Consider the following 26,265-nt stretch of genomic DNA (forward strand, 5'->3'; position numbering starts at 1 on the left):
CTTTGTCATTCCAGCACCTCTGTATGATACTGTCTATAACTAGTCATGGAAAGAAGGGGGATCAAGTTGGTGGAAAGCACCTAACTGAGCTCCGAGTATACCTGCAAAGTTAGCGGCTTTGATGTATCTAAAACCTCAAGGTCAAATACACAAGTTGTTTTAATTGGATTACCTAATCCATGGCTCCTCACAGCATACCCTCAGAATTTATTTTAAATGACTATAGAAAAAGATGGGAATGTTGATTTTTGAGTGCTCCTTACAAGATATCTAGGAATGAGGTTATGTGGAGGTCTTATAGTATAAATTGTTAAAAAAAATGTGTGTATAATGAAGTTTTCTGTTATCATAAAAAGCAGCAGAAGAACACAGTTGAGGTGCCCAGTCGTGTTGTCAGTGTTCCGAATTTAGCTTCCTACGCAAAAAGCTTTTTGAGCTGTGACTTGAGATCAAAAAGAAGTGCTCCTCAAATAACAAAATCTACAAGCTTAGACCGGAGTCCTGGCTGCCTCAGGGTGGGCTCTCCATCAGCACAGTCCTCAGACAGCAGTGCTGCCACAAGGTATTTGTCTGTTTGACATTGACTCCTAAGATGATAAATAAATTGGTATTCAGAATCTTGTAGGCAATTCAAACATATTAGACATTTGGAAATAAATAGTGACATAAGGGTTCTGTCATGCAGTGAACTCCGTTCAATTCTGTGCAGATGAACCCAGAACCTTACTGCAGAAGTAGGGTAGCATCACTGCCCAACAGAGCTTATGCTTGCAACCCCTCCTGGCACAAAAAAAAGAGAGGAGCTGCAAGCATTTAACTAAGAATGTCGTGAACATGGCTGTTTAAAAGTATCTGTGGCTCTGTTAAGGATGTGTTTTCCTTCTTACTTCTGTTTCCTCGCTTTGCACTCGGTAGATGTAGATGGCATATTTTTATTTTAGGAGATATTTGAATGAATCTAGGCTAATCGTTTGGCAAAGGGTTTAGATACTTCAAAATTGATTAGCAGATACTTAACTAAAAACTTCATAGTTTGATTTTTTTCTCTGAAAAGTTTGAATTTTTCGTCACATTTATGAGTTATTATTTAAACAATATTTAGTGTTTTATAAACATGACTGAATTATCTCTTAAAGAAATAGTTAAAAATGTATGTAGTTAACATTATACAGAGTTATAATGATAAATATAAAAAACACCCCCAACCTCTACCACTATACTTCAGGACAAAAGCCAGCCTTCGCACCTGTCTCCTAGCAGAGATTAGTTATCCTCTGAATTGTGTGCTGGGGAGTTCTCTCCTTTAAGGCAGATGGTGCTGACTGCTGCCAAAGACAATAACTTGGGACACGGGCTTGGATCCAGTTTGGCAATTCCTACATCTTAAAGATAAAAGCATTCTGTGTCATGTCAGATGACTGCCAAGGCACATCAGATTTGGATTTTTAAAGGGAAATGTACAGGGAGACTGAGGGTAGCCTGGCTGATGCTTATTTGCTCTTTCAAATCAGTTGTTAAGTGAAGTCATATTTGCTACTGTAAGCTAACCAAAATTAACATAGATGTTAAAAAAGCATCCTGAATACTGAAAATTCAGGGACTATGTAATAGGATTGGTTATAAAAGCCAGTTAATATTCAGATAAATCTTTCAGTTCCAAACAAAGCTTTTACCCAACATTTTTAATGCATAAATTGTATTTCATATTTTTAAGAGTGAGTTGCAGCTGCCATTTTCTGACTCTTCAAGACTTCATTATTCTTGAAACATCTTTTTTTTTATTTTTTGAGATGTCAAGTCAAGAATTACGTTCAAACATTTCTCCATAGCTGTTCAGCTCTCTTTCATGCTTTCCTTTGTTACTGCCAGTGCTGTTAGCCCAGCTACCGGGCTAGCACAGATTGCACTGGAAATAGCAGCTGCCATCTTTCAGCCTCATCCAGTTCATGTGAGCACAGATCCATTCACAGGATCATGAGTTTTTCCAGGAAAAAAAGTATTAAATATTGATAAGATTGTAAGTGATGCTAATGCTTATTTTTTTGCACAGGACACATGGCAATGAACCACAACAAACCAAAGATGACCAAAAACAAGACTCTCGGCATCAAGAATGGTTTACTAAGTATTTTTCATTTTAAAGAGAAGTATTTCCATTCTTCTCAGAATTACTAGAAAAGCTGTTCCCATTTTCTTTTAGGGAATGATAATCCAATATATGATTTAGGAAAAAAAAGGATGTAATTTCCAAGTAAATAATTAGGAACAAGTGTACTCTTTTACATCAAATTACTGTGCAGTTACAGGCATGGATTTCAGAAAAATGCATTTTTTTTTAACAACCGCTGTAAAAAAATGAAGAAAAAGCAAAATTCTACGTACTGTTACGTGAAGAGACTTTTTAATCAAGATGCTGTACCACTCCATAATTACATTAAAGATGCAATTTGGTCTCTGATACATCCTTGTCAATCTGACTCCAGCTGAAAAAAACATCTGTAGGTGATTTCAGTAGGTTTATACATTTGCTTCATCAGCTGTTTAAAATAATTTCTGCATGTAGTAATTAATTTTTTAAGTTTTTAATAGATTTTTGTTAAACTTATTTTAAGCTATACAGCATGCAGTATACCTCCATGAACAGCATGTTTATAGCAGGCTGATTTAGGAAGGCTTTCTGGTTTACTTAATAAACTGTTTTGTATAGTCAGCATTACAATGTACCATTCCTGTTGCACTTTAATACATGTAACAATCAGCCTGATAAATTAGGATAATATGTAAGTATGAACATTAAAACTTGCTTGTAAATCATCCATTCCCATGTTTGGCAAAATAGTGCTATGTTATGCTGAAGTGCAAGTCAGACTGATACACTGAGTTCCAGATTTATGGGAACTGCCTACTTGTACATTTTATCTCAATATTGTTCTTATGCCCACCAAAATGCAAAGTAGGCAAACAACTACATTTATCAGATCATGCTAGCTATCTCATTACTGGGAGGGAGGGCACCCACGAGGAAACTAACCCTCAGGTAATTCATCAACAAACGTGAAAAGCAGGGAATTGTGCAACCAGCAGCTAGTGTTTTAGGGTAGTTCATGTTCAACTGCCCCAAAAACTTTTAAAGTGCACTAGAAAGTTCAGTACACAATTGCTAATTCTAATTTCCAGGGTTACAATATTCTAATTAACCTTGTCCCCCAAATGGTGTCCCTAGAAAAGTGACTTTCCTGGCTACATGATATTAAGCTTGTTGCCTAGTAATAGAGACAGGAGTCCTTTGCTAGTTCAACCTCAGAAATCTTTTTCTGGCTACATTTAGATTACTAAATAGCACACCCCAGCAGAAGCCAATTCTTTCAACTGGACAGTGCTGGTAACCCAACATCCATTTTAGGGTAGGTGTTCTGGACCATCCCCACCCTAGCCTGACAGATGGAACACCAGTAACAGTGTAACCCGCTCCCTCAGGGGTATGCATTTTGCAGTTTCATTTCATCTTATAAGAATCAAATTTGTATATCCCGAGATCCTTTCATGAGGTGAGCAAAAGCCCAGCGGAGATAGACAATTCACTTCAAAAAAAGTACATTCTTGATCTGACCTCGATACAAACAATTCTAAGGGTGCTTCTACACTGCTACTTATGGATAATTAGTGCAACACAGAACGTTTAAATCTTCCAGTAAAATCAAACAGTAATCTTTGCAAGTATTTTCATCATACCAGCAGAGATATAGTTAGGGGAAAGCTATGGCTACCCTATCTAGGAGGAACAGGATGCATTCTAGAAAACACACTTCTACCAGAAGGCATCCTGAATAGCAACTCTGCATATTTTCCATTAAAATATAAAACCAATCCATGTTTTTGAAAAAAAAAAAAAATATTTCGCTTGTTTATTTATATTTGTAGTACAAATTACATTATACAAAAAGTATACTTTTACAAAGTAAAAAGAACACCGCTGCTTTGCATTGTTGAAAATATTCAGATATGTAAAATCAAAGATCACGTTTGCTTCATTGGAGCAGGAATATTAGCAGATGCTTGTTCTAGGTAAGCTAGTGGACCCTGAGGCATTTCTGCAGGCTTTTTGTGCTGCACACTGATATCCTCCAGGACCTGTTGCCAGTGTCGCAGTTTACTCAAATGCTTCTGAATTAATGCTTCTTTTCTCTGCAACTCATTTCTTAATTCTGAAACATCCTATGGATGAGAAAAATGTGTATTAATAAACTAGACAGTATTCATAGGAATAACCACCTCACATAAAGAACATGCAATTTTTTTAGCTTGAGTTTTCAAGCTGATCTTGCAGGGATTCTAATAATGGAAAAGGATCTGATGAAAGACAGGGGAAGCACTGTGAATGCACTAGGTCCGATCCCCTAGGTCATACATATTTCAGAGATCATTACTTCCAGCAACATTTGACTAACTAGTTTGTTTCTTCCAATGAAACTATCATCTGTGTTCCAATACTCCACAGAGCAGCAGGCAACCAGCTTCTCCAGGTTCATGGTGAGAGCAAGCTATTTTAACAGTCAAGTTCTACGAACATAAGATACAATATCGTGTTGAGAAACCCAAAATTACCGTGAATGAGGTGATTAACTGTACTGGTGCACAGCTTACCTGACCTAGCACACCACAGATAAATTAATTGAAACATACCTCTTTAATTACTTGCTCTGGTTTCTGGACCGATAGCTGCAGTCTTTTTTGTAGGAAAAAGCATTCAGTTTGTCTTGCAACATCCAGAAACTTCTGGATGCACTGATCAACACCTAAACATAAAATAACAAAATAGAAAGAACAGATTCCAAAAAATAAGTTATCAGGCTGACACTGAGAGATGTCTGCAGGCTATTAAAAACACTTTTCACAGTATTTTCTGGAAAGAAAACCTTCAGATTTACTACGACATATTTATAAAACCAGGATGTGCATTAAGTCTGCGTATAAAACGTTGCTTTGCAAACTTTCAGAAGTTCTTTTAAAGGTGCAAGACAACTCTTTTTCCCAAGTTTTACTACATTTTTGACAAAGATACAATAATTTGTGGAACTTGGCTGAATAAAGAAAACATTTCACTGCACACCCAAACAAGCAGCTCAATGTAAGGTTCTAAAACATAGGTGTATTTAGGAGAACATTATGCCTTTATATATTATGCACTACTATTTTGATAATAAAAGCTGTCCCATTCCAGCATATGAATACAACCCAATATCCAGAAAGGACTTTTCAAAAGCATTTACGCTGTTTGCGAAATGGTGCTTGAGAGTCAAGCTTCAAAATTTTTTCAGGGAAAAGTACACTGCTAAACAGTAGTCAAGGGCCATTTCTTAGCCTCCTATTTATAGCAGTTCAGTATTACATATATAGCATTATATATAGCAGTTCAGGCACCCACAGAGGTGCCTGTCAGGCCATAAAGCATCACTACTAAGCGATCTAGGCTTTCCTTTCCCACCTTTTATTATTGCTTCATATAGCTCCATAATGCATCACATTTGCTTCCTAGCTTTTGAACCATGTGTTTCATTGCACATCAATATAATCCCACACAACTCCAGATCCTTCCACAGGACCCCGATCATTCCCGGCTGGGTTTCTTTCCGTGTGAGCTGCCTTCCACCTGGGAAGGGGCGAGCAACCCCGAGCTATGCCAGAGTCACTGTTCAAAGACCCTGACATAGTTTTTAAACCTCTTTTGGCCTCAAATGACGAGGCACACATACGCCCGGCGAAGCCCAAATGCATCTGCAAAACTCCACAAGAAGTTTTAGGGGAGGCTGCCCGTAGATTTGCAACCCCAGCCGCACCCCTCAGTATTTCAGGCCTGAAGAATAAAACCGCGGTTTTTGTAAAGCCCAGCCGAGCTGCAGCATCTCGGCAGCGCCCGAAAGCCGCCGAGGGGTCAGCCCGGCCCGGCGGACCTCAGGCGCTGGGCACCGCGGCGACGCACCGCCTCCACTCCCCCGCCCGGGGCCTTACCCGTGCGGATCTCCTCCTGGTCCGTGCCGTTCACGTAGTCCTGGCTCACCAGCGAGGCGAAGCAGGCCTGCGAGAGAGGGAAGCGCGGCGGTAAGAGGGCCGCGGGGGGCCGGCGCCGTGAGGGCAGCGCCCACCCGCGGCCTCCCGCACCCCGGCCCACACACCTCGAAGGACGCTTCCAGCTCGTCCACAAGAGTGTTGTTAGCATTGCGCGGCCCCGCCGGAGGCGGGATGAGACCAGCCGGGCCAGGCCCGCCGGGAGGCCCCGGCGGCGGCGGCGGTCCCGGCGGCTGGTTGGCGAACATACCGCCGAGCGCGCCAGCCATGGCGAGTCGGCGGCGGGCTGAGTGACGGCCGCGCATGCGCCGAGGGGCGGGAAGCTGAAGGCGAGTCCGGGCGCCAGCGAGGGCCGCCCGCCCGCCCACCTTCTGCCGGCCGTTAGCTCAGGTCGTGGCAGCCCGGAGCCGGCGCCTCACCCGGGGCGGCCCGAGCTGCTGGGTATCGCCCCCGTGTTAAACGGTAAAGAGGAGAAGCAGAGAAAGCAAAGCCTTCCTTCCCAGCCCGACGCTCCTGCTCCAGCCAGTGCCCTCCCCCGCCTCCCAGAGTCCGGCCTGGGTAAGCACCAGCTCAGCACCACCTGTTATGCACCAGCCTTTAACAAAAACAACCACCCTGAAACAAAAAAAACGCCTTCTGGGCCTGGATCCCCAAATTGTCAAGAAAACCTCACCTCACGTTATAAGCATTAAGTCTGTCTGATTTTGAACTGATTGCGGGAATACTGTCCCTGCCTGGAGGCCGGCAGCCCCACACCAGTAATGGCGGGAAGCAGCAGGATGACAGAAATCATGTCAGATGGTGGCAGGTTCCCCCCAAAAAACCCACCAAACACTAACTTGCAATCATTAGTTTTGTAAAAGTTACAAAACACACTCTTATTAGCACCCATTTAAGATTCACTACATAATTTAGTGCTGAAGCTATACTAATCACACTAATTGCAACAGTCTAAAAAGTCTGATGGTGCATTATTTCTACTGCAATACACGCCAACAGCAGTTTTAGTTTTTCATAAGGAAAAATGTTAGAATAGCATTTTTATAAACACCTTTGTAGAGTTACCTTTCACACCACTGAGTCACAGCTATGATGTCCATCTGTTGTTAATCCTCTCAATCAAAACACACACCCAAATAAGAGATTTATTGTTTGCAATAATTATGCTTATTTTACATATAAAATAGGAGTTCAGATGTTTTCCATCATCATGTTTTGGTACTAAGTATCTCACTAGTTCAAGCAACATTTTTTTTATTTTAAACTGCTTAATATGAGATGACAGATCTCAACAGTGAGATATTCCTTGGGTAAGAATGATTTATAAAATGCATGTGTAGCTCATTGCTATAGCAAAAGTATGCTTGGGACATTCATTTATGAATAATACTTAAGGTTTTTTTCTTAAGGCAGAGTGAATAATTTTATTTGGTATTCTGACTGTCTTGACTTAATCGAGCTGCAAACTCTACTAGCGTTCTTGTAGGCCGCCCTGCCATGCCTTTTCGAAGATAGGGCACCTCATCTTTATTCGACATCACACCAGCTATATCTAAATGAGCCCAGTGAGAGGCAGTCACAAATTCCTTCAGGAATGCAGCAGCTGTGCATGCTCCTCCAGCTCTGTGGGAAGCAGAAAGCAACACCAACAGCACAAACATTAAACAAATATACTGAAAGAAAGGGGCACGTGAAGGATATTGGTACATCTTACCTGCTGTATTTTCCAATGTTACTCAGATCTGCAAGAGGACAGTCTGTTACTTGTTTTGTATAATGTTCAAAAAGAGGCATTCTCCAAACTCTGTCTCCTGTCAAAATGCTGGCCTGAAAAAGAAACAGTAATAGTTTGGGGGGTTTGGGGGGTTTTTTTGTTTGTTTTGGGGTTTTTTTTAGGTTTTTTTTTAATTGCATTTATAAGCCCCAGTATCATGCATGCTTATTTTTGTTTGGCTTTGATCAGTCTAAAAATCTTTAGCTCAATATAGTATTAGGTATTCGTAAATACACTGCAAAATAAAACAGTGAATTCTACTTTTTAGGTGTTTTAGCATTAGTGAAAAGGCAAAATCTAAAGATCACTTCCCCCCCCCCCCAGTTTTTTTTCCTGACAACACAAATCCTTCCCTTCAGAGACTTCCTTTACCATCACACTTCAGCCACTCATGAGGCCTCTCTGAATTTCTGTCTCAGTGTTGTTAAGCAAGATCAATTATCTTTTTAACATGAACTAATTACTGTCAGTAGTCCAGAGCTTATGCATTTGCAGTAAGTTATCAGAACATGCAGATCCTCAAGATGATGTGCATGGTGTTTACTGTATGGTATTAAACCTCACTCAAGAGCCAGTAATTAATAGTCAAAATTAATTATTTTCAATTAAATACAATACTAACACCATTCCTATGAGATTTCAAAATATAACAACATACCTTTTAGATTTGCATAAAGACTTTCAGTAATGCACTATTAAGTAACAACTATTACTGAATTATTATTATGATTTACTAATAATGCAGATGGCCTACCTCATAAAGGTGAGTCCAAAGCCAAGATGAGTTTGTGAACACTCCAGTCGCAGCAGACCCCAATGCAACATCCATGGCACCTACAGAAACACACCTTCAGGGTTTTACAACAAAAGGCAAAGGTGGACCTGAGCTATTCCTCTGCATCCTCACTCCTCACAGAGCTTCCCATTTTTAATTGCCATTATCAGTAATTTCTAAAGCCTGCAAAACCTAAAGATTTTAGTACAACTGCATTTTTAAAAGTTTAAACGTTGTTAAAACATTTATATAAATCTAAAGGACACAGAATATAATTTTTTATGAATTCTTATCTCATGAAACTAGATTTTCTGTTTTCAGCTTGATGCTTCTTAGCAATATTTCTAATATAAAGCATTCAGCAGTAATAGTGACTTCTCAAAAAAAAAATCTAAATTTTATTGTTTTCATATAGAAAATATGAGTGGGCTTTTTCCAATTTACAGACCTCTACAATTTTTGAGCTGATACTTTCCCTTTTGTGAATTTCATTTGCATAGATTTTTGCACAGCATATGTGAATTTACTTTAAATTAAAACAGTCCTTATCAAAATACTAAACCATGTACTAAGCCATGCCTAAACTAGAGAGATTAGATACATATTTATTTATTTGATGCCATAGAATTGCTTCTCTAATGCCAATCCTCAGTAACATAAAAAAAAGAAGAAAAATAAGTAGTTTAACAAAATAGTATGTCAAAGAAATTTCTACAGGAGCTCTCCTCCTTCCTGCTTGGTACCAAGGGATCTACAGTGGGAGTAAACTCCTCCTTCTATCAGGCCCTTTATATGGGAATACTTTTATACAAGCCAACAATCTTAAAATCGGCTTCCCTTCTGTCTACTGAAATTTTCCACAGCACTTGAACTGGTAAAACTGATGGAACATAATTTAAAGCATGAGTAGAAAATATATAGAAAGATAATTTTGCTTAGTGTATTCATTAAGCAACACAGTTGACTCCTGTCTGAACTACTCTTCCATGTTTGCTCTCATTTCAACTACAGTCACTTCACCCATGACAGCTTGTTACTGCAGTTCATGAAATGCATACACAATGCTGGTTTTAAATTTAAAATTATAGCCTCATTCATATACAACTGCAGGGATGAAACAAGGCACATTTTATTATGCCTGAAAGTATGCAAACTTCACATAAAATAAGAGATATTTCTGTGAAACAAATTCTTGGGAAGATGATGATGACCCTTCTATTCTATTACCTAGAATCATGGAGACCTGAGCTAGCTCATCTAACGGAAGAACTGGTGCTGGCTAGGTCAGAGCTCAGGCACTGAGGAAGCCATTCCCAAAGAAGCCATTTTGGCTCCAGCGTGGCCGATGCCACACAAACCTGGCAGGATTCTTCTACCACCATGCCAGTATTTCTGCATCACACAGCCCCGGGAGCTGGAAAGGCTTAGCTCAGAAATGGAAGCACTAGGAAACACTGTGCAGAAACATCAAGGTCTCCGTAGGTTTTCCCACTCTTTTTAGTTCCAGCTTGACTGGGCCGACCCAATTTCATCTACGCTGCTGACCATGTACCCTGCATGCCAATACCCTCCCTCACCCCAGAGACACGGTGCAGCTGTACAAGTTGTTAGAGCATAAACTGTGCTAGCTGTTGTCCTACAACATGTAAAAATAATTTCAGTTGCTTTCAAATTCAGGTTGGCTTTATATTCATTGTGCAACTAATCCACAGCCCCATTAACGAGAGTAACAAAGAGCTGACTTGCAATGTGAGCAGGGAAGGGGGATTGCTTACCTGTTAATGTTGCAGCATTCACAATAGCCCTTGCATTAAAATTGTGGGCATAACAGAGAGCATCAGCTAACAGCAGTCTTCCTTCTGCATCTGTGTTATCTACCTGCAGGTGCAAAATTAGTAAAAACAGAGAACTACTGAAAACATCCCTTTCACTAACTTAGCTCTTACATGTTATCTTAAATAGCTGTCAGATCGTAAATGCACCGTCACAGGCCCTAGGAACTTCAGGTAATCAAAATTTACTCAAAATAAACTTGAGAAAAAAAGATAATACTGATACACAATTATGTTTATTTTATAAAAGCGTATCTGTAGCTGAGGTCAAGTCATCTTTCAGCACTGCATCCTCCTCTGCATGTTGGGTCTCTGTGCTGCTGGCTCCTCAGAAGAGCCTGGAGGCTGGAGAGGCGCCCCAGGGGAATGCAGGGGGCCAGTTACCATTCCCAGCAAAGCTCCAGGAATCCCAGGGACTGCTTCTGAGCAAGCACAGAGATCCGGCCAAAGGAAACCACAGAGGAGGAGAGGGTACCACAAAGAAGCACAGATGCGTGCCTGGAAACAGTTCCTTGTTATACTGCTTTCTCTTTGGATCTTGAAACTTTCCCCTCTTAAATAAATCAATAGCCCCTTTGCTCCTTTCAGGGAAAAATCATGACGAATTCTACAAGATTAATTGTATTATGTGCTCTGAGCTACCAGCACTTTCTTGCAAGTTTCTTCTCGGTGGGGGAATATGTGCCCAGTCTTTTCCCTCAAAGCAGAGGGTGACTGAACTCAGTTTTGGGAGGAGAACCTTAAGGAACTGGAAGGTTCAGCAAGTCAAAGGTGGCAGAAATCACAGAAATCCAGACAGAGAGAAGTATTAAGCCATCTACTTCTGCACAAAGTCAGTGGTCTACAGCACAATGACTTTCAGTACCATTTAATCTATTAGATGAATATGGAACAGTTTGGATTAAATATTAAATATGTATTTTGGGTACTGATTTGGCAAGCTTCTTTGAACCAGTAGCCCCTATGACTCAGAGTTCTGATTGTACAGAGCAGCTTGGCAGTGTAAAGACCTTGGTTACGTCAGCAGGAAACTAATACTCTTATGTCTTACTCTAGATAGCAGAGGAGTGTCCTGAATGGTCTACTGGAAGCAATTAATACATTATTCATTCTGACTGAGAACCTGTATTTATGAGCAATGTAACCACCTCTTGGCTAAAATCAAGATTTTCTAGCATGTTCAGTAAATTATCATACTTGTCAGCTTTTCCTAGCAATTTATAAAACATATCTAATCTCTTTAATCTAGATTTATATTTGAAAGAATCCTATGATACCAATTTCTAATTAATAATATGCTTCTTGCAGTTTTAAAACCAGTACATTTGCACTGCTTATCTTTTTAAAGGGTCTTTTCAAACACATACTTTGACTGCAGTCATGTAACTGATTAAAGCAATTCACTAAAAACATTTGAAATCCAAGTTTCACATGCCCACCTGTATTGTTTTTCCATTCTTGGCTCTAACTACATCCCCAGGCTTGTTTGCCTTACCACTGGGCATATTTTCACAGAGGGGTGCCAAACCTCAGAGAGAAAAAGAAAAGTATATTAATTTCTTTCTCAGAAAAGACCTTAGAAAATCTCCTTAAGAAAACAGTACTATTCTCATCTTGAATTTATGCTCAAAATCCAAAATCTTCCTGCTTACTGAAAGACACATGGTCACTTTCAATGAGGGAAATTTCTCTGCATGTTGCACCACCACATCCTCTCACCTACACCATTTTACCACTAGGATTTACTTCTACTTTATGCCTAGACAAGTGAGATCAGAGGAACAACAAATATCATCTTCTGTCTTCCATATATGAATAATTAGTCACACAAAGGGATTTCTTTCTTCTTGAAATTAACAGCTTCTCAAATTAACGCTCTGAGCCATTCAAGCTCTGCTCATTGTAAATCAATATTGTGTAATGTCAAGAGGGCTCCAAGGACTTGCCATAGAACTCCAACCGTAAGAGCAGCAAATAGAGATGAGCAAAAAACAGGGTCAGCGTCAAAACTCCAACTATAAATGGGATGAGATGAAAGGGGAAAACCTACTCCTGGCACAAGGAATAAACGAATTGTGCACCACCACTTTTCAGCAGAATTATGTACACAGACTTTTGCTCCACTGGCTTAGCCCTTCCCATTGCATACTTTTAAGTGAGGAAAGTCTTGAGGCTGTATGTTTCGCTGCCCTCTGCTGGTTGAAGCATAAAAGTGACTAAAATATTAGTTTCTGACAGTCAAGGTTCTCAAACATAAAACTTATCCTAGAATGGATTACATGTCATCAGCAACTCGTTTTGCCACGGTTCCTGAGTCAGCTCGTTTAATTTTAGCTGTGCGGCATTTTTCAAGAAAAATATAAACACTGCTCATACTTAAAAATACTATCAGCAGACCGGCTTTGGGTTGGTTGGTTTGTTTTAGAATCATAGAATACCACGTTGGAAGGGATCTCAAGGGTTATCTGGTCCAACCTTTCTTGGCAAAAGCTTCACGTAGACAAAAGCACCATCTAGACAAGATGGTCCAGCATCCCGTCCAGCTGGATCTTAAGTGTCCGATGATGGGGCATCCACCACTTCACTGCGGAGATTATTCCAATGGCTGATCGTTCTCATTGTGAAAAATTTTCCTCTTGTGTCCGATCAGAATCTCCCCAGGAGTAACTTGCACTGGTTACCCCTTGTTTTTAACATGTTCAATTTACTCCCTTGTAAAAAGGGAGTCTCCATCTTCTTTGTAGCCACCCTGTACTGGAACATGGTGATACAGTCTCCCCTAAGCCTTCTTTTCTCAAGGCTGAACAAACCCAATTCCCTCAACCCTTCCTCATGCAGCAGGCTTCCCAGTCCTTTGACCATCTTTGTGGCCATCCTCTGGACCCTCTCCAGCCTGTCCACATCTTTTTTGCATATTGGGTACCAAAACTGGACACAGTATTCCAGGTGTGGCCTGACAAGTGCTGAGTAGAATGGGATAATGACTTCTTCATGTCTGCTGGTGATGCCCTCATTGATGCAACCCAGCATCCTGTTGCCTTTCTTTGCCACAGCAGCACGCTGTTCACTCATATTGAGCATATTGTCCAACAGGACCCCCAGGTCCCTTTTCACAGAGCTGCTCTCCAACCAGGTGGATCCCAGTCTGTGCTGCACTCCTGGATTATGTTTTCCCAGGTGCAAGATCTTATACTTCTTGTTGAACTTCATAAGGTTCTTGTTAGCCCACTCTTCCAGCCTATCTAGGTCTTCCTGCAGGGTGGCCCTCCCTTCCAAAGCGTCCACTTCCCACTCAGTTTGGTATCCACAAACTTCATCAGGTTGCACTTGATCCCATCATCCAGATATTAAACAGCATTGGGCCCAGTATCGATCCCGATTTCTGCTGAGATATTCACCTAAGGAAACAAAATCTGATCCCTCTTCCTGTTCAGTTGTGGCAAACACTCATGGAGGTAGCTCAGCTAGCTCATTTTCATTTTTAATTGCTTTTATGGATATCCACATTCTTTCCTGTAACAAAGGATCAGAACTTCCAAAAAAATTGTTGAAAGTAAGTTTATTGACAATCATTTCTCACTTAAGATCTAAAAATCATGCCTTCAAAATTTCAATTCAGTAATTTTTTTATAAGTAAAAATAGAAGAGAAGCTGAGACAAGTAGTCTGCAAGAGTCCATGGCATTTCTGTAAGTCCATTACCAGTGCTGATACTAGCAAATTGCTTTGTCAACAAGAAATCTTCTAAGATTAAGATTTTTGGATTCTTACACAAACATACTTACCAATTATGTTAAGAGGTAGATTTAAAGCTGCGGCTGTCACAATGGCTGAACAGACAGTCGCTGCCCCTCCCATATCTGCTCTCATTGCATCCATACCCGATGACGGCTTCAGTGAAATGCCACCACTGGAATAAATGGAACAAATATCACCCAACATGTAGGGGTTCAAAGTTGTACACATTGATAATATTCTGTCCATTAGTAAGTTGTAGAGCCAAGTATCAGTAAATATGTTTTTAAATATTCCTGCAACCCCCTAAAACAAGCATATTGAAAGCAAGGTATCTGGGTTTTCATTTCAGATAAAATATGTCCCTGAATTATTTCCTCATAATTAGGACACATAAAAATCTGGGTAATGTGCAGCAGACTAACTCAGTGGTCTTCACAATCACAAAAGAGCACAAAACAAGAACAAAATAGTACACGTGGTAAAATCAGCATATGGAAGGGGAACAGTGATAAATTCTTCAGTAGTTATGCGACGTGAAAAGCTGCCAAGAATGAACTATTTTCTCTTTCCTTATGCATGATCTAGATGTCCAGTAACAGACTGCAATTCTAAACATGTAAATTCTTCATCCAGAGGTTTGTTCAGGCCAAAAAAAAAGAAAAAATAGCAAGTTCTTTGTTTCCCCCTCCTTCCCCCAAATCTCCATTTTCCCCTTACAAGACAAGGGCATATCGATTCCTACTTTGTCCAACCACTCAAGCTTGTTCTCTCCCCAGAAAAGGCATCACAGTCCACTATATAGGGCAAGTCACTGGAATGGCATTTAAAGATGCTGAGCAAAGAAAAAGCACCTCCCTGTTGAACATGAACAGCAGGAAGGCATTCCCCTCCCTCCCCCCTAGTCATTAAAATACTAGCATACATACCTGTCAAATGTCACTCCTTTTCCTACAAATACCAATGGGGAGTCATTTGTATTAGCACCACCTAAATAGTGAATCTCCAGAAAGATGGGTGGTTCAGCCGAACCTTTAGCTACACTCAGGAACGCTCCCATCTGTTGTGTTGCTATCCAAGACTCCGGTCTGGAATAGAAATATATATTTTTTTCTTCTAATTGGACACTTTGACTAACATGATTTTGTTTGTTTTCAAGAAATCACAATTCTTGAAGGTTTGTACACAAACTATTAATTCCATTTTAGTTAGCTATTTTGAAAAACCATAATTTAAATTCAACCATTATTACTTTTTTTTGTGAAACAAAAATAGTGCCTCAAAGTTTCTGGTTTGGGTTTTGGTTTTTTTGTTAGGTGTTGGTTTTTTTTTTTTTAAAAGGCAAAACAAAACAACAACAAAACAACCAACCACCAGTCTACACTTTCTGCATCAGAAACATTAAACTTTCACTTGCCCATCATGCTGTAGTCTCTGAAAGCATATAGAGTAAAAATATTGCAGTTTAGCTTTTTGCTATCAAGATGGTTAGCTGTAGGCAAAGTTGATTTCCCTCAGTCTTTGCTCGTCAACAAAACACCCTCCAACATTAGCACAACCAGTTAGCCTATTTCCATTGAAGTACAGTAACTAGAAATGCCAAGGCAATAAGCATTAGGTATGCAAATTCAACTGCAAGGGCTTTTATGACTCCATCTCAACATTTTTAAAAGTTTTAAAAAAAAAAGCCCCAACAATAACAGCAATAGAAGATGTTTAATTATCACATCCAGAAAAAAAAAAAAGCCAAGGTATGTCTCAAATCCACTTGGGAAAAAAACCAAAAGGTATTAGAAAAAAGGTACCTAATATTTTTCCTTTATTCACCGAGTCTTCATCAGGCTTCCTCTTTCAAAGCATGTGTCAATTAAGCAGTAATTGACTGCATGACTAACTGACAGTTAATCATTTTACTGTGTCACAGTATCCTGCTTACTCTGCTAACTAGAAGCTCGCCTCCTAATGCTGAGAGCAGCTTGCAGTCTGGGCACCTCTCATCCCTTTTTGCCAAAGGCTTCCCCTGCTTTTGTTATTTGAAGTGGCAGAGTGAAAATGAGAGCATACTGCATATTTGAATAGCCTGGAAGGTATCTTACCATAAAGAGGAATCATTTCAATGGAATTTACCTTATATGGACCTTCACATTACTGAAACTTCTGAGCTTCTGTTCAATATGTTCGGCAAATTTGATTGGAGTTATATAATTAGCTGGAGCCTCCATAAGATACCGAGCGAGGTTCTGACCCTCAGCGTAGGTAACACCTTTCTGCCAGGCTTCACGTTCAGCACTAAACAGCACCATACAAAAATCAGGATCATAAACATTTGCAAAATTAAGGTGTTGTCAGCATTCATCTGTTCTCTCCTGTTTGAAAATGCAGTATCATTAATTTGGGGCAATTAAGAATGTCATAGTAATCTTACTACAAGGAATTCAGGATGACATCCAAGGTGCATCTAAGTCTAGTAGCTCATCTCTGGTTCTAGTCAGTGCCAAATGCTTCACAGAAAGCAAGGAGGACCCTAAAGCAGACAGATGTAAAATTATCTGTCTAATACATTAGGTCTTGTCCCAATCCTTAGTAGTCAGAGATTGGCTTAAATCCTTAAGCACAAGATTCAATATCCCTTCCAAAATTTGTAATTGCATTAATTGTAACAGCTCTGAAAGTTTTTATTTACCATATAAAGCCTCCAATTCTGTTTTTCACTTTACTGAAATATCATTATGTGATAAGAGTGGAATTTGGATCTCATTTCACAGTGCACTCAAGGCGTTTCACTAATGAATGACAGAACAAACGTTCGAAGAGCTGCCTGCATAGGAAATGGGGATTTCTCTCTGGTTACTTTGCAACACTGCCAGTGCAAAACCTTTCATTTTACTGAGGCAGAACAGAAAAACTTACTTGCTTTAAAAGATATCACAAAGCAGGGCATTAAGGTGGACTCAGCCTCTCAAAAGAGCAACAGAGTGAAGGAAGCCAGGAAGATACAGAAACATAAAGAAGCCAAATCTCAGCTGACACTGTAACTAGCAAGAAGTGGGAAAGGCAACAAAAGGACTTCAACAGGTACATCATCAGCAAAAGGAAAGTCAGAGATAATGCTGTCCCATTGCTAAATGGGGGAGGCCATCTAGTGAATACTGAGGATACTGAAGTTCTCAATGCCTTCTTCACATCAGTCTTAATTATTAAGGTCTGCTTCCAGATTCCCCAGATCTTTGTGCTTAGTAACAGAGTCTGGGGAAGAAAGGTACTACCCATGGCAGAGGAAAATAGATTTCAGACTGCTTAAGGAAGCTGGACATACACAAGTCCCTGGTAGAAGGCAGGATGTATCTGAGGGTGCTGAGGAAGCTGGCCAGCATCATTGCAAGCCTGGTCTCTTTCAGTTTGAAAGGTCATGGTAATTGAATGTGGCCCCTGATGATTCAAAAAGGAAAGTCCACTATATCTTTCTTGCCAGTCTTAAAGATGGGAACTACAAACCAGTTATCCTAGACTAATCCCCTAAAAGTTTATGGAGAAAGTAATCTTGGAAGCCATTTACAAGTACATGAAGGACAAGATGGTCACTGGGAACAGTCATTATAGACTTATTTGGGGCAAATCATGCCTGACCAACTTGACTAACTTTTATGACAGGGTTGGTGCAGGGGACCAGTGCAGTGGATGTCATTTATCTTGACTTTAGCAAGGTTTTCACGTAGAATCCTTGTAGACAAATTGGGAAAAAAAACATGAACTGGAAGGGTAGACTACAAAATGGGTGAAAAACTGGAAGAACTGTTAGGGTCTGAAGATAGCAGACAACAGTTGAACAGTCTAGCTGGCACTTAGTTACATGTGATGTTCCTCAAGGGTTGATATGGATGCTGATAATCTTCATCAACAACTTGGACTATGAAATGTACCGTCAGAAGTTCATGGACAGCATCACATTGTGGGGAGCTGCTGAAATGGGGAGGGTAGGGCCACCATTCAGAGGGGCCTTGAGAAGCTGGAGGAACACACCAAAAGGAACACTGTGAAGTTTAACAAAGACTGGCATAAATTGCTCACTGGGACAGAACAGCTCTGTGCAACAGTCAGGCTGGACACTGACTAGGCAGAAAGCAAAGTTGCAGAAAAGAACCTGGGCATCCTGGTGGACAAGTTGTATAGGATTAAGCAGCACATTACCATGGTGACAAAGGCCAGCCATGTTCTGGGTCGGATTACAGCACAGCCAGCATGTTAAGGGAAATAATTATTTACCTCCTTGGCATTTGTGAGGCTGCATCTGGCTACATCTTTTGGCTGCATCTAGCTATGTCCACTTTGGAGTTCCTGGATACAAACCAAATACTGATAAACAGAAGAAAGTCCAAAGGAGGGCCCCTAAGAGGGGTAGAGAGCTGGAGCACATGGCATACGAGAAGCTGAGAGAATTGAGTTTGTTTCACCTAGAGAAAAAAAATTGGGAAGATCTAATTGTAGTCTTTTCTCTACTTTTAAGTAGGGTTTATAGAGAAGATGAAAACAGACACCTCACAGAGCTGCACAGTAAGAGGGTAAGGCACAATGGGCTCAAGATTCAACAAGGGAAGCTGCAATAAGACATAAAGAAGAAAATTCACCATGAACATTGTTAAGCACTAAAACAGATGGCCCAGTGAGGTTGTGGAATTTCCACCTCAGGAGATATCGGAACTGGACTAGACAAATGCCTGATCAACCTGACTGAGCTTTAAAGTTGTATGTAACTTCCAGGTTATCCCTAATCCAAGTTGGAGCTGGACTAGATGAGCGCTCCAGAGGTCCTTTCCAACCTAAATTAGTATATACAAAAGTTACTTCCAGTGTCGTTAAGTGGCCGTAGGACCACCTATTTTTTTCAGGAAATGTTTACTTAATATAATCAACTTCCAAACTACCTTCTGTGTTACAAAATGGGAAGAGTGTTGCACGTAGCTTATCAAGACATGCTTAAATTGAGAGGGTTTTATTTTATTTCACTAACTTTCTCAAAGAAAGATTTGTTCCTGTATAAAGTACATGTGGGAAATACCTCTCCTCTGCATGACAGAATATCCTATACAGAAGGTCCAAAGTCCCATCTGATAGAGTAAAAGGGGATTAATAAAACTTTGTTCTGGAACCAAAAGCTCTGATACTTCTTTCTGCTCTCAAGTAACAGTGATGTCTATTTAGAGGCCAGAAGCACCCAAGTGTCTCTTCTTGCATGATATTCTGTGAATGAAAATACAACAAATGAACTAGGTGAAGTGTATTCATCATGGCATGGTCTGATGTCAGTTAGCATTTCCTGATTCTCAAAAGGATTTATGCATATATAGAGTTTGAAATACCTCTGCTCCACAATTTGGCATGTCTTTTCATATCACAACTATGCTTCAAGTAATTTTTTACTTTTTTTTTATCTTGGGCCTTCTTTTCTATGAAGCAGCATTTATTTACCCTTAGCCTCAGAACATGACATACTAACAAAACATATCAAGGAAACGCTATAAATATACTTGAAGTGTAGAATACTTCAGGAAATTCAAAGGAGTAGGAAAAGTTAAGAGGGATATTGCTGCTAGACCTATTCTTTCAGTTTTATGTTTTCCTCATGCACAAGCATGCATACGATTTTATAGATAAATAAACAGATAAATAAGTAGGCAAGCTTTCCTTTTGCCGTCACCTTCCATGAAGCTGAGGAGTAACCACAGGTTTCTTTTTTTGCTTCAGCTCATTATATTCATGCAATCCAAGGACAGCGCCTTCTGCAGCCGCCTGAGCATCTCCACAGGGGTCTACTTCAACACAAGGGATCTCCAGATCTTGGATCTGTCTACAACCAGCTGAAACATACAGTATGGAACTAGTAGGCCAAGTATTGCACAGAACAGCAAAACAGGTATCTGAGGTGATCAGTATGACATTTCAAGTTAAAAATAATTTTAACTTAAGGTATCTGAGTTTATAAGTAAATCAATTTAAAAGATCGTGCAGTAGAATAATTAAAATATTGATGACCATACACTGACAAATTTTGACTAAAAATATCTGTTGATGAATTGTAATGATTAAGACATTTCACAAGAATTCACTTTCCATTCCACAGTTGTTTCAGTTGCTTTAAGCTCACTCTATATCAAAGAAAAGCTCTATTCTTCTGGAGTGCTATGGATTATGACTATCTACAGGTATCAGAAACTTTCTGTAATTTAGGTTTTTTTTGCTAAGAATACATGACTGCTCTTTTCTTCCAAAAGAGTTCATACACACACTTTTATAAATAAATAAAATTATATATTACATAAATTCTATTTTGTATCCAAATAATTTCACAATGTTTTGGCAGCTGGTGAGACAACAGGGGCTAGCACTTTGGACATACAGCTGTCATACATGTGTGACTGACCTGCAGTCTCAAATTATAACTCTGCGGTAAGAACTCTCTTTATTCTTGTTTTACACACACTTAGATGTAGCAGTCATCCTTGATTAAGATAGAGAGGTCCCCTCTGCCCATGACAGGTAACATACTGAATCATACTACTGATGTTGTGAAAGATACCAGTTTATAACAGAAACATCTCAGTTACAAAGTAAGTAGCAAAAGTAAATATATGTGCATACTTGAATACAGCAGGAGCATAAAGTGAATCAGTGATGCTCTCAGGCTTCAAAATAGTAGCAATTAAACATATGCCTTTTCAACATCACACTGTTTAGGAAAGTTACTCATAATAAATAACTGGAGTTACCTATCTGCAGATTGATTTACATGCCCTATAACTCCCTCCTTGCTAAGGAAAAACTTCATGAATATCAGTGACAAGTAAATGCATTTACCAAACCATGCAGTAGGTTTTGCAGTTCAAAACAAAATCGTATCTAGGCTCAGTCTTCAAAAGTGGAACATGCTGCACCATCGCAAGTCTTAGAGACAAAATGCTTAAGAAAATTTAACAGTAGTTAACCTGCAACAGCTGCACGAATATTTTCTTTGCCTTCATTCCAGTTTTCTTGGTCATTTACTCCAGCATTCTTCTTACCCAAGCCAACCACAACCACGCTCGCAAAGTCCTAGATGAAGCCAACACACAAATGGATTAACTTTCTTCATTGTTACAGAGACCTTACTTTGCAAATCAAACCAAGCACAGCATTAAAATACATTCAGTACTTTCTCTACATTACACACACTTCTACGTTAAGAATGCCAGTATGGTGCCACTGTCTTGCAATCCCAATTGTTTTCCACAGACATGCAATCAGTCATTGTGTTGTTCAGTTAATAGTTACGTGTATTGCAGCAGATAGGGCTTTATGCTCAACACATACCAAACTTCATACTTCTAAGGGCAAGTCTAAGAGTCCTTTGAAAGCAGATCCAACTTTCCAGCTGCAACAAAGGCCAGAACTGAGCTGGAGACTCAGTGTAACCCTTTTTGGCACAGTACTGCGTTCAAGGAAATACAGTCACTGCAAAGGTTGAGCCTATTAGCTCAGCTCAGGAGTTGAGCTGGCATGATTTGCCAGGTAACAAACCAAAGCTGCACATAGCTACACAGTTCCAGAACTCAGGAAAGCAACATAACACAGCAGACTAAATGCTTGCCTTATAAGCTGCAAGTGGAAAGCAAAAAGGAAGAACTAATGATAAAAGGAGCCTTTTAAGAATGAAGTAAAATTTGTATAAAACTCAAGGTTATGTATGTAAACAGATTTCCCACTGCTCTGAAAAAAACTCAAAATTAATCTCGCAGTTTCCCTTCCATCCGAAATAGCTGCTGTCAGATTGTTAGAATCAGCTCTCAAACTGCTACACCATAGTAAAATCTTTTAGTTCACGAGATGCTGAAACTTGCATTAGCTTTCCAGAAGATCAGTGATTCAAGTTAACGGTTTTTTTTAGTTATTATTTTACACTTAGAAGAGGGTGTAAGGCCAAGTTCTACTGCCTTCTCTTGCAGAGATTTACTTCTCACTTCAGAAGCCATCCTCTGTGCAGAACTGGGATAATGGGACCTTCAGCAGATTCAACTTCCATGAAATTTCCAAGAGCCTTTCTACTGAGTTTGGTGTCACCTGTCTGGGCTCTCCGCACAGGAATTTATACATGGTAAGCAATATTAATATTCACTAAAAATGTATTTATTTAAAAGTAATTTAATTAGCCCTAATGTAAGATTGTTACTCATACAGGGACACCTAGTGTCATATTACATGTCTGCCTAGCCTCTAGCTACTAGTCCAAAAAGGCACAAATTGTAGCATATTTGCCAGCTCCATGTAGGTGCATTAGATGTATTAGTGCTTCTCAAATGGCACCAAAAGCCTAACTTTAAGCAGATGAATCCCCATCTCATACCCTTGTGATATATCATGTCTGGGCAGACAAAGCCCTGCCTGAAGAACAGTCCCATGTCTTGTTTTCAGAGGTTTCAAACACATGACTTTAAAACCTTATTAAAGCCTATGATGGGACCACCTTGTGTCAGAACCATCACGTCTGGAAGGTCTTTGCACATGTGGGTACATACTCACACACTCACTCCTGAACACAGGAGGCACAGTAGTCTGATCCAAAGCTGTTGTGCTTCAGCTCATTCAGTAAGCAGTTATTCAGAGTATGTCACCTTTGGAGCAGACCTATTTACATCATCTCAGCGTGCAGCACAGTGGAGGGAGTTGTGCAAAAGGCCATGCAAACAGGGGAGTGTGGAACAGGAGGTTTCAGTAAGAACCACATCTTTTGTTGAGGGGGGTGAGAAGAGTTTATACAAGCACAGCACTGAATTCAGCTTAAAATAAGATGTAAAGGCAAACCTCACACATTAATCAATATGCACACGAAAACCCAAAGTTCATACCTGATGCAAACCATGGAACATGCGTGTTTTGCCTTTCTTCAAAGGTGGCCCACATCTAGGACACAAAGAGATTCTTTCAATAAAGAAGTCCTCATTGATGATAAATCTTATGGTACTGCGTTCACTCCACAACCACACAGCACTCCTCAACGCTGTACTGGGACACTTGGTTCGGTGCTGACTGACAGGAAAGGCCAGTTCCCATGAACATTTTGCATCTGTTTCCTCAGTGCTTGATTTTTCCACAGGAATTACCCTCCAAACCCCTTGGCCTAGTAAAAGCAAATACCAGGCTGAGAAATGGTATGGATACAAACACTAATAATGATTAAAAAAAAGATCATTCTTATTGGTGTTTGTAGGTACTTTAATTCATTTCAGAAGCTTATCACACACTTACACTGACAGAAGTTCTCTCAGCTTTCCGGACACAAGTCTATCAAAAGCATCTCCTGCACTTGTGAACTGGGCAGCACCTTCATCCTTTTCACTTGAGTAGATTCCCAGAACAAGACCCTAAAAAAAGGATGCACATTAATGCAAATACCACAAAATTTAGAGACCCATCTGAAAGACAAGAAGCACACTATTCAAACCATAGCTACTACTGAATATATTCATCTCCGTGTATGTGTTTATCTAATGTGATGCACAGAGCAACACTGGTAAACCAGGATGAACTATTACAACTGCATCTAAGTGTGAAAAAGAAATTAGATACAGCATAACTAAAGTTATGATAATTTTGCCTAACACTGAGACAAAAACGTCTTTCAGCTTGCAATTTTAAGTACAAAAGAGCTTTTCCCCCCCAACACCAATCTCCCCCAGCCAGGTGCACCCAGGAGCACAGGGAACGGCACCACTCCTGACTCAAGCTCCTGAGCAGGGCAGCGAGGTGCCGGGGCAGGGAACTGCTCCGGGGCGCAGCCTCCCGGCGGCCCCAGCACGGCCCCGCCACAGGCACGGCGCCCACCTCGCCGCCGGTTCACGGGTTCAAGCCCCAGGCTGACCCTGGGAGGCACGCAGCGATCCCGGGGCTGGGCGCCGGGCACGCTCAGCCGTGAGCTGCGGAACTGGACAGCCTATGCCCTCCGCCGCTCCGGTTCACCCCGAGAAAGAGGGGCCGTGAGGCAGAAGCGGCCCCCGCCTCCTCACCTTCCCGCCCGCCCCACGGCTGTAGCCCCGCGGCGAGGGCCCCCGCGCCGAGCAGCTGCAGGCCAGGGGGAGATCCCAGCCGAGGCGGCGCGCAGCCACCCTCCGCAGGCAGGGCAGCAGCATGGCAGGCACCCGTGAGGCGAGCCGGCGCGCCGATGGCCTCATCAACCAGCGCGGGGCGGTGCCCGCAGCGGAGGGGAGAGGAGGAGCTGGAGGGCGGAACGCAGGAACAGCTTATAAACCAGTGGCGGAAGGACCACAGGGTGGTAGATCTTTGTTTACTTGTGTGTGAGACTTTGTTTCACAGCGGGTTTTTGCCCTCTTGTGGTATGCTTTAGATACGTATTTGCACGTGCTGCTGAGGATGAAACAACTTCTCTGGCGGGCTTATCACAGACCTTAAAAAACCAGCCCTGGTATGCATACAGTATATTTAATTTGCATGTCAAAGATTAAAACGTAAATCGTTTATGAAAAAATAATGAAAACTTTATTGCAAATGCAAAGACAACAAGTTTACATTATTTTCAATGTAGGATGGTGGTTTACTTGTATAATATCAGCATGTCTGTCTAGGAAGAGTTGATTAGGTTCTAAGAGAAAGCAGTAACAATCCCAGAGTGAAATTATAAAAAAAAAAAAAAAATTGTGGTAAGTGAAAGTAAAACACCAGTGAGAATGACTATTGTTATATTTTATCAGGAAAATTCACACCAGAATACGGGGTCATGAGTGTTAACAGAAGAAATACGTTTATGCTTTTCTAGCAAAAGCACTGTATAGAAAAGGACTGTTTGGGGTTTGCTGACGTTTATTATATCATCAGTATATGGCACTGAACATGCACTGGATTTTAATGTCAAGTGATCCAGGGGTTTTTTTGTTTTTCCAGAAATGTGAAACATTGATTATAAGTAATTTGCTTTTTTATGTTAGACTGTGACACCTTACAACACTATGTATAACAATTAGTTTGCTTTTCTATACATCTGTAACTGAACTTACACTGTTACATCAGCAGAACCTGATGAAGAAGGGTACCTGGGCAACAATATATCGCAGTTCCCACCAAAATGCTTTTTTCCGTTAGAGAGAAATAGCGTATCTTACTAAGGACAGCAGCACTCAGAGGCAATGACTGAGGGAAATTGCATCCAGTTTGATTTATCTTGTAAAATTACATTTTTTTAACATTAAATCATATTATTTAAAGAAGCAAAGTGGTAATTAGTTTTAAGCTTCGTTTATTTTGGAGAGGCTCTTAGATGCAATGAATAGTTTCTTAGTTCTTTGATGAATGGCTCCATAGCTTCTCTACATCCCTCATGGAGCTTCTATATATTTTTTTCATCTGCAAATTAAGTGGGTGTTTTCAGGGTGTATGAAGTTGTCTTTAATTTTATGGAAAGAGAGGATTTGACCCATAGTCTCTTCAAAATTCTGGGCAGATATTGCTCATAAATGTTCTCATTTGGGATTTCAAATCTTCCAAGGTAAAAAGTACCCCCAAAGAAGCCTTCATTTCCACATCTTGAGCACGCATATGATGAGATACTGACGCGCAGCAGACAGACCCCACCACTTGTAAAGTTGTGAGGTAGGTAGGTATGTTTATTCAGCGCTGGGCAGCACGGGGGGTCATCCCACCACAATCCTGCGCGCCCGGTGCGGCGGCTCGCCCTGAATGTATACGTCATTGTAATTGCATATTCATGAGGCTTCACAACACGCCTATACATATGCATGACCCACCCCCGCTTAACTCCTCCTCCCGGTGCTTGCGCAGTACTTCTTCGTCGTGGCGGGCTGGGGTCTCGAGGGTGAAGTCAGACGTCTTGCTCTGTGTGAGCTGCTTGGCGCTGCTTTCTGCGCAGGCTCCGTCACCTCTTGGCTCCGGTCCAAGCTGCAGAGCTGGTTTCAGCCCGTTTCCTAAGGATGTTTCCTTTGTCTATCAAGGACTACCCTTAGCAAGCAATTTACCCTCGTTTACTTGCTCCCTTTTGTATTATACAATTGCAAGCTAGCCAGTAGAAACGAAATTCACAGTTCC

General features: G+C 40.7%; 3 protein-coding genes and 1 long non-coding RNA gene across 4 annotated transcripts in view; 2 read left to right on the forward strand and 2 right to left on the reverse strand.

Moving 5' to 3' along the window:
• FAM184B (family with sequence similarity 184 member B) overlaps positions 1-2,460 on the forward strand; it is a 48,833-nt gene extending 46,373 nt beyond the window's left edge. Inside the window, exons 11-12 of the mRNA XM_075752445.1 lie at positions 357-562; positions 2,051-2,460. Of these exons, the coding sequence (XP_075608560.1) occupies positions 357-562; positions 2,051-2,141 (297 nt within the window). The 3' untranslated portion in view covers positions 2,142-2,460. The remainder of the gene's footprint in view (positions 1-356; positions 563-2,050) is intronic.
• Positions 2,461-3,891: 1,431 nt separating this feature from the next.
• MED28 (mediator complex subunit 28) lies at positions 3,892-6,368 on the reverse strand. The gene is made up of 4 exons (XM_075752444.1): positions 6,174-6,368; positions 6,010-6,076; positions 4,684-4,796; positions 3,892-4,215 (listed from the first exon to the last, which is right to left on the reverse strand). Exons 1-4 carry the CDS (start codon positions 6,333-6,335, stop codon positions 4,018-4,020), a joined length of 540 nt encoding a protein of 179 aa, XP_075608559.1. The 5' UTR covers positions 6,336-6,368; the 3' UTR covers positions 3,892-4,017.
• Positions 6,369-7,197: 829 nt separating this feature from the next.
• On the reverse strand, positions 7,198-24,384 carry LAP3 (leucine aminopeptidase 3). The gene is made up of 13 exons (XM_075752421.1): positions 24,216-24,384; positions 23,458-23,573; positions 23,058-23,112; positions 21,162-21,267; positions 19,877-20,036; positions 16,309-16,470; positions 15,111-15,269; positions 14,232-14,356; positions 11,887-11,975; positions 10,391-10,493; positions 8,595-8,674; positions 7,781-7,893; positions 7,198-7,689 (listed from the first exon to the last, which is right to left on the reverse strand). Exons 1-13 carry the CDS (start codon positions 24,378-24,380, stop codon positions 7,491-7,493), a joined length of 1,632 nt encoding a protein of 543 aa, XP_075608536.1. The 5' UTR covers positions 24,381-24,384; the 3' UTR covers positions 7,198-7,490.
• A 41-nt stretch (positions 24,385-24,425) lies between these two features.
• LOC142601773 (uncharacterized) overlaps positions 24,426-26,265 on the forward strand; it is a 59,785-nt gene continuing 57,945 nt past the window's right edge. The window contains exon 1 of the long non-coding RNA XR_012835393.1: positions 24,426-24,481. This is a non-coding gene — a long non-coding RNA (uncharacterized LOC142601773). The remainder of the gene's footprint in view (positions 24,482-26,265) is intronic.

This window comes from Balearica regulorum, chromosome 4 (genome assembly GCF_011004875.1).
Source record: "Balearica regulorum gibbericeps isolate bBalReg1 chromosome 4, bBalReg1.pri, whole genome shotgun sequence".
NCBI classification, from domain to species: Eukaryota; Metazoa; Chordata; class Aves; order Gruiformes; family Gruidae; genus Balearica; species Balearica regulorum.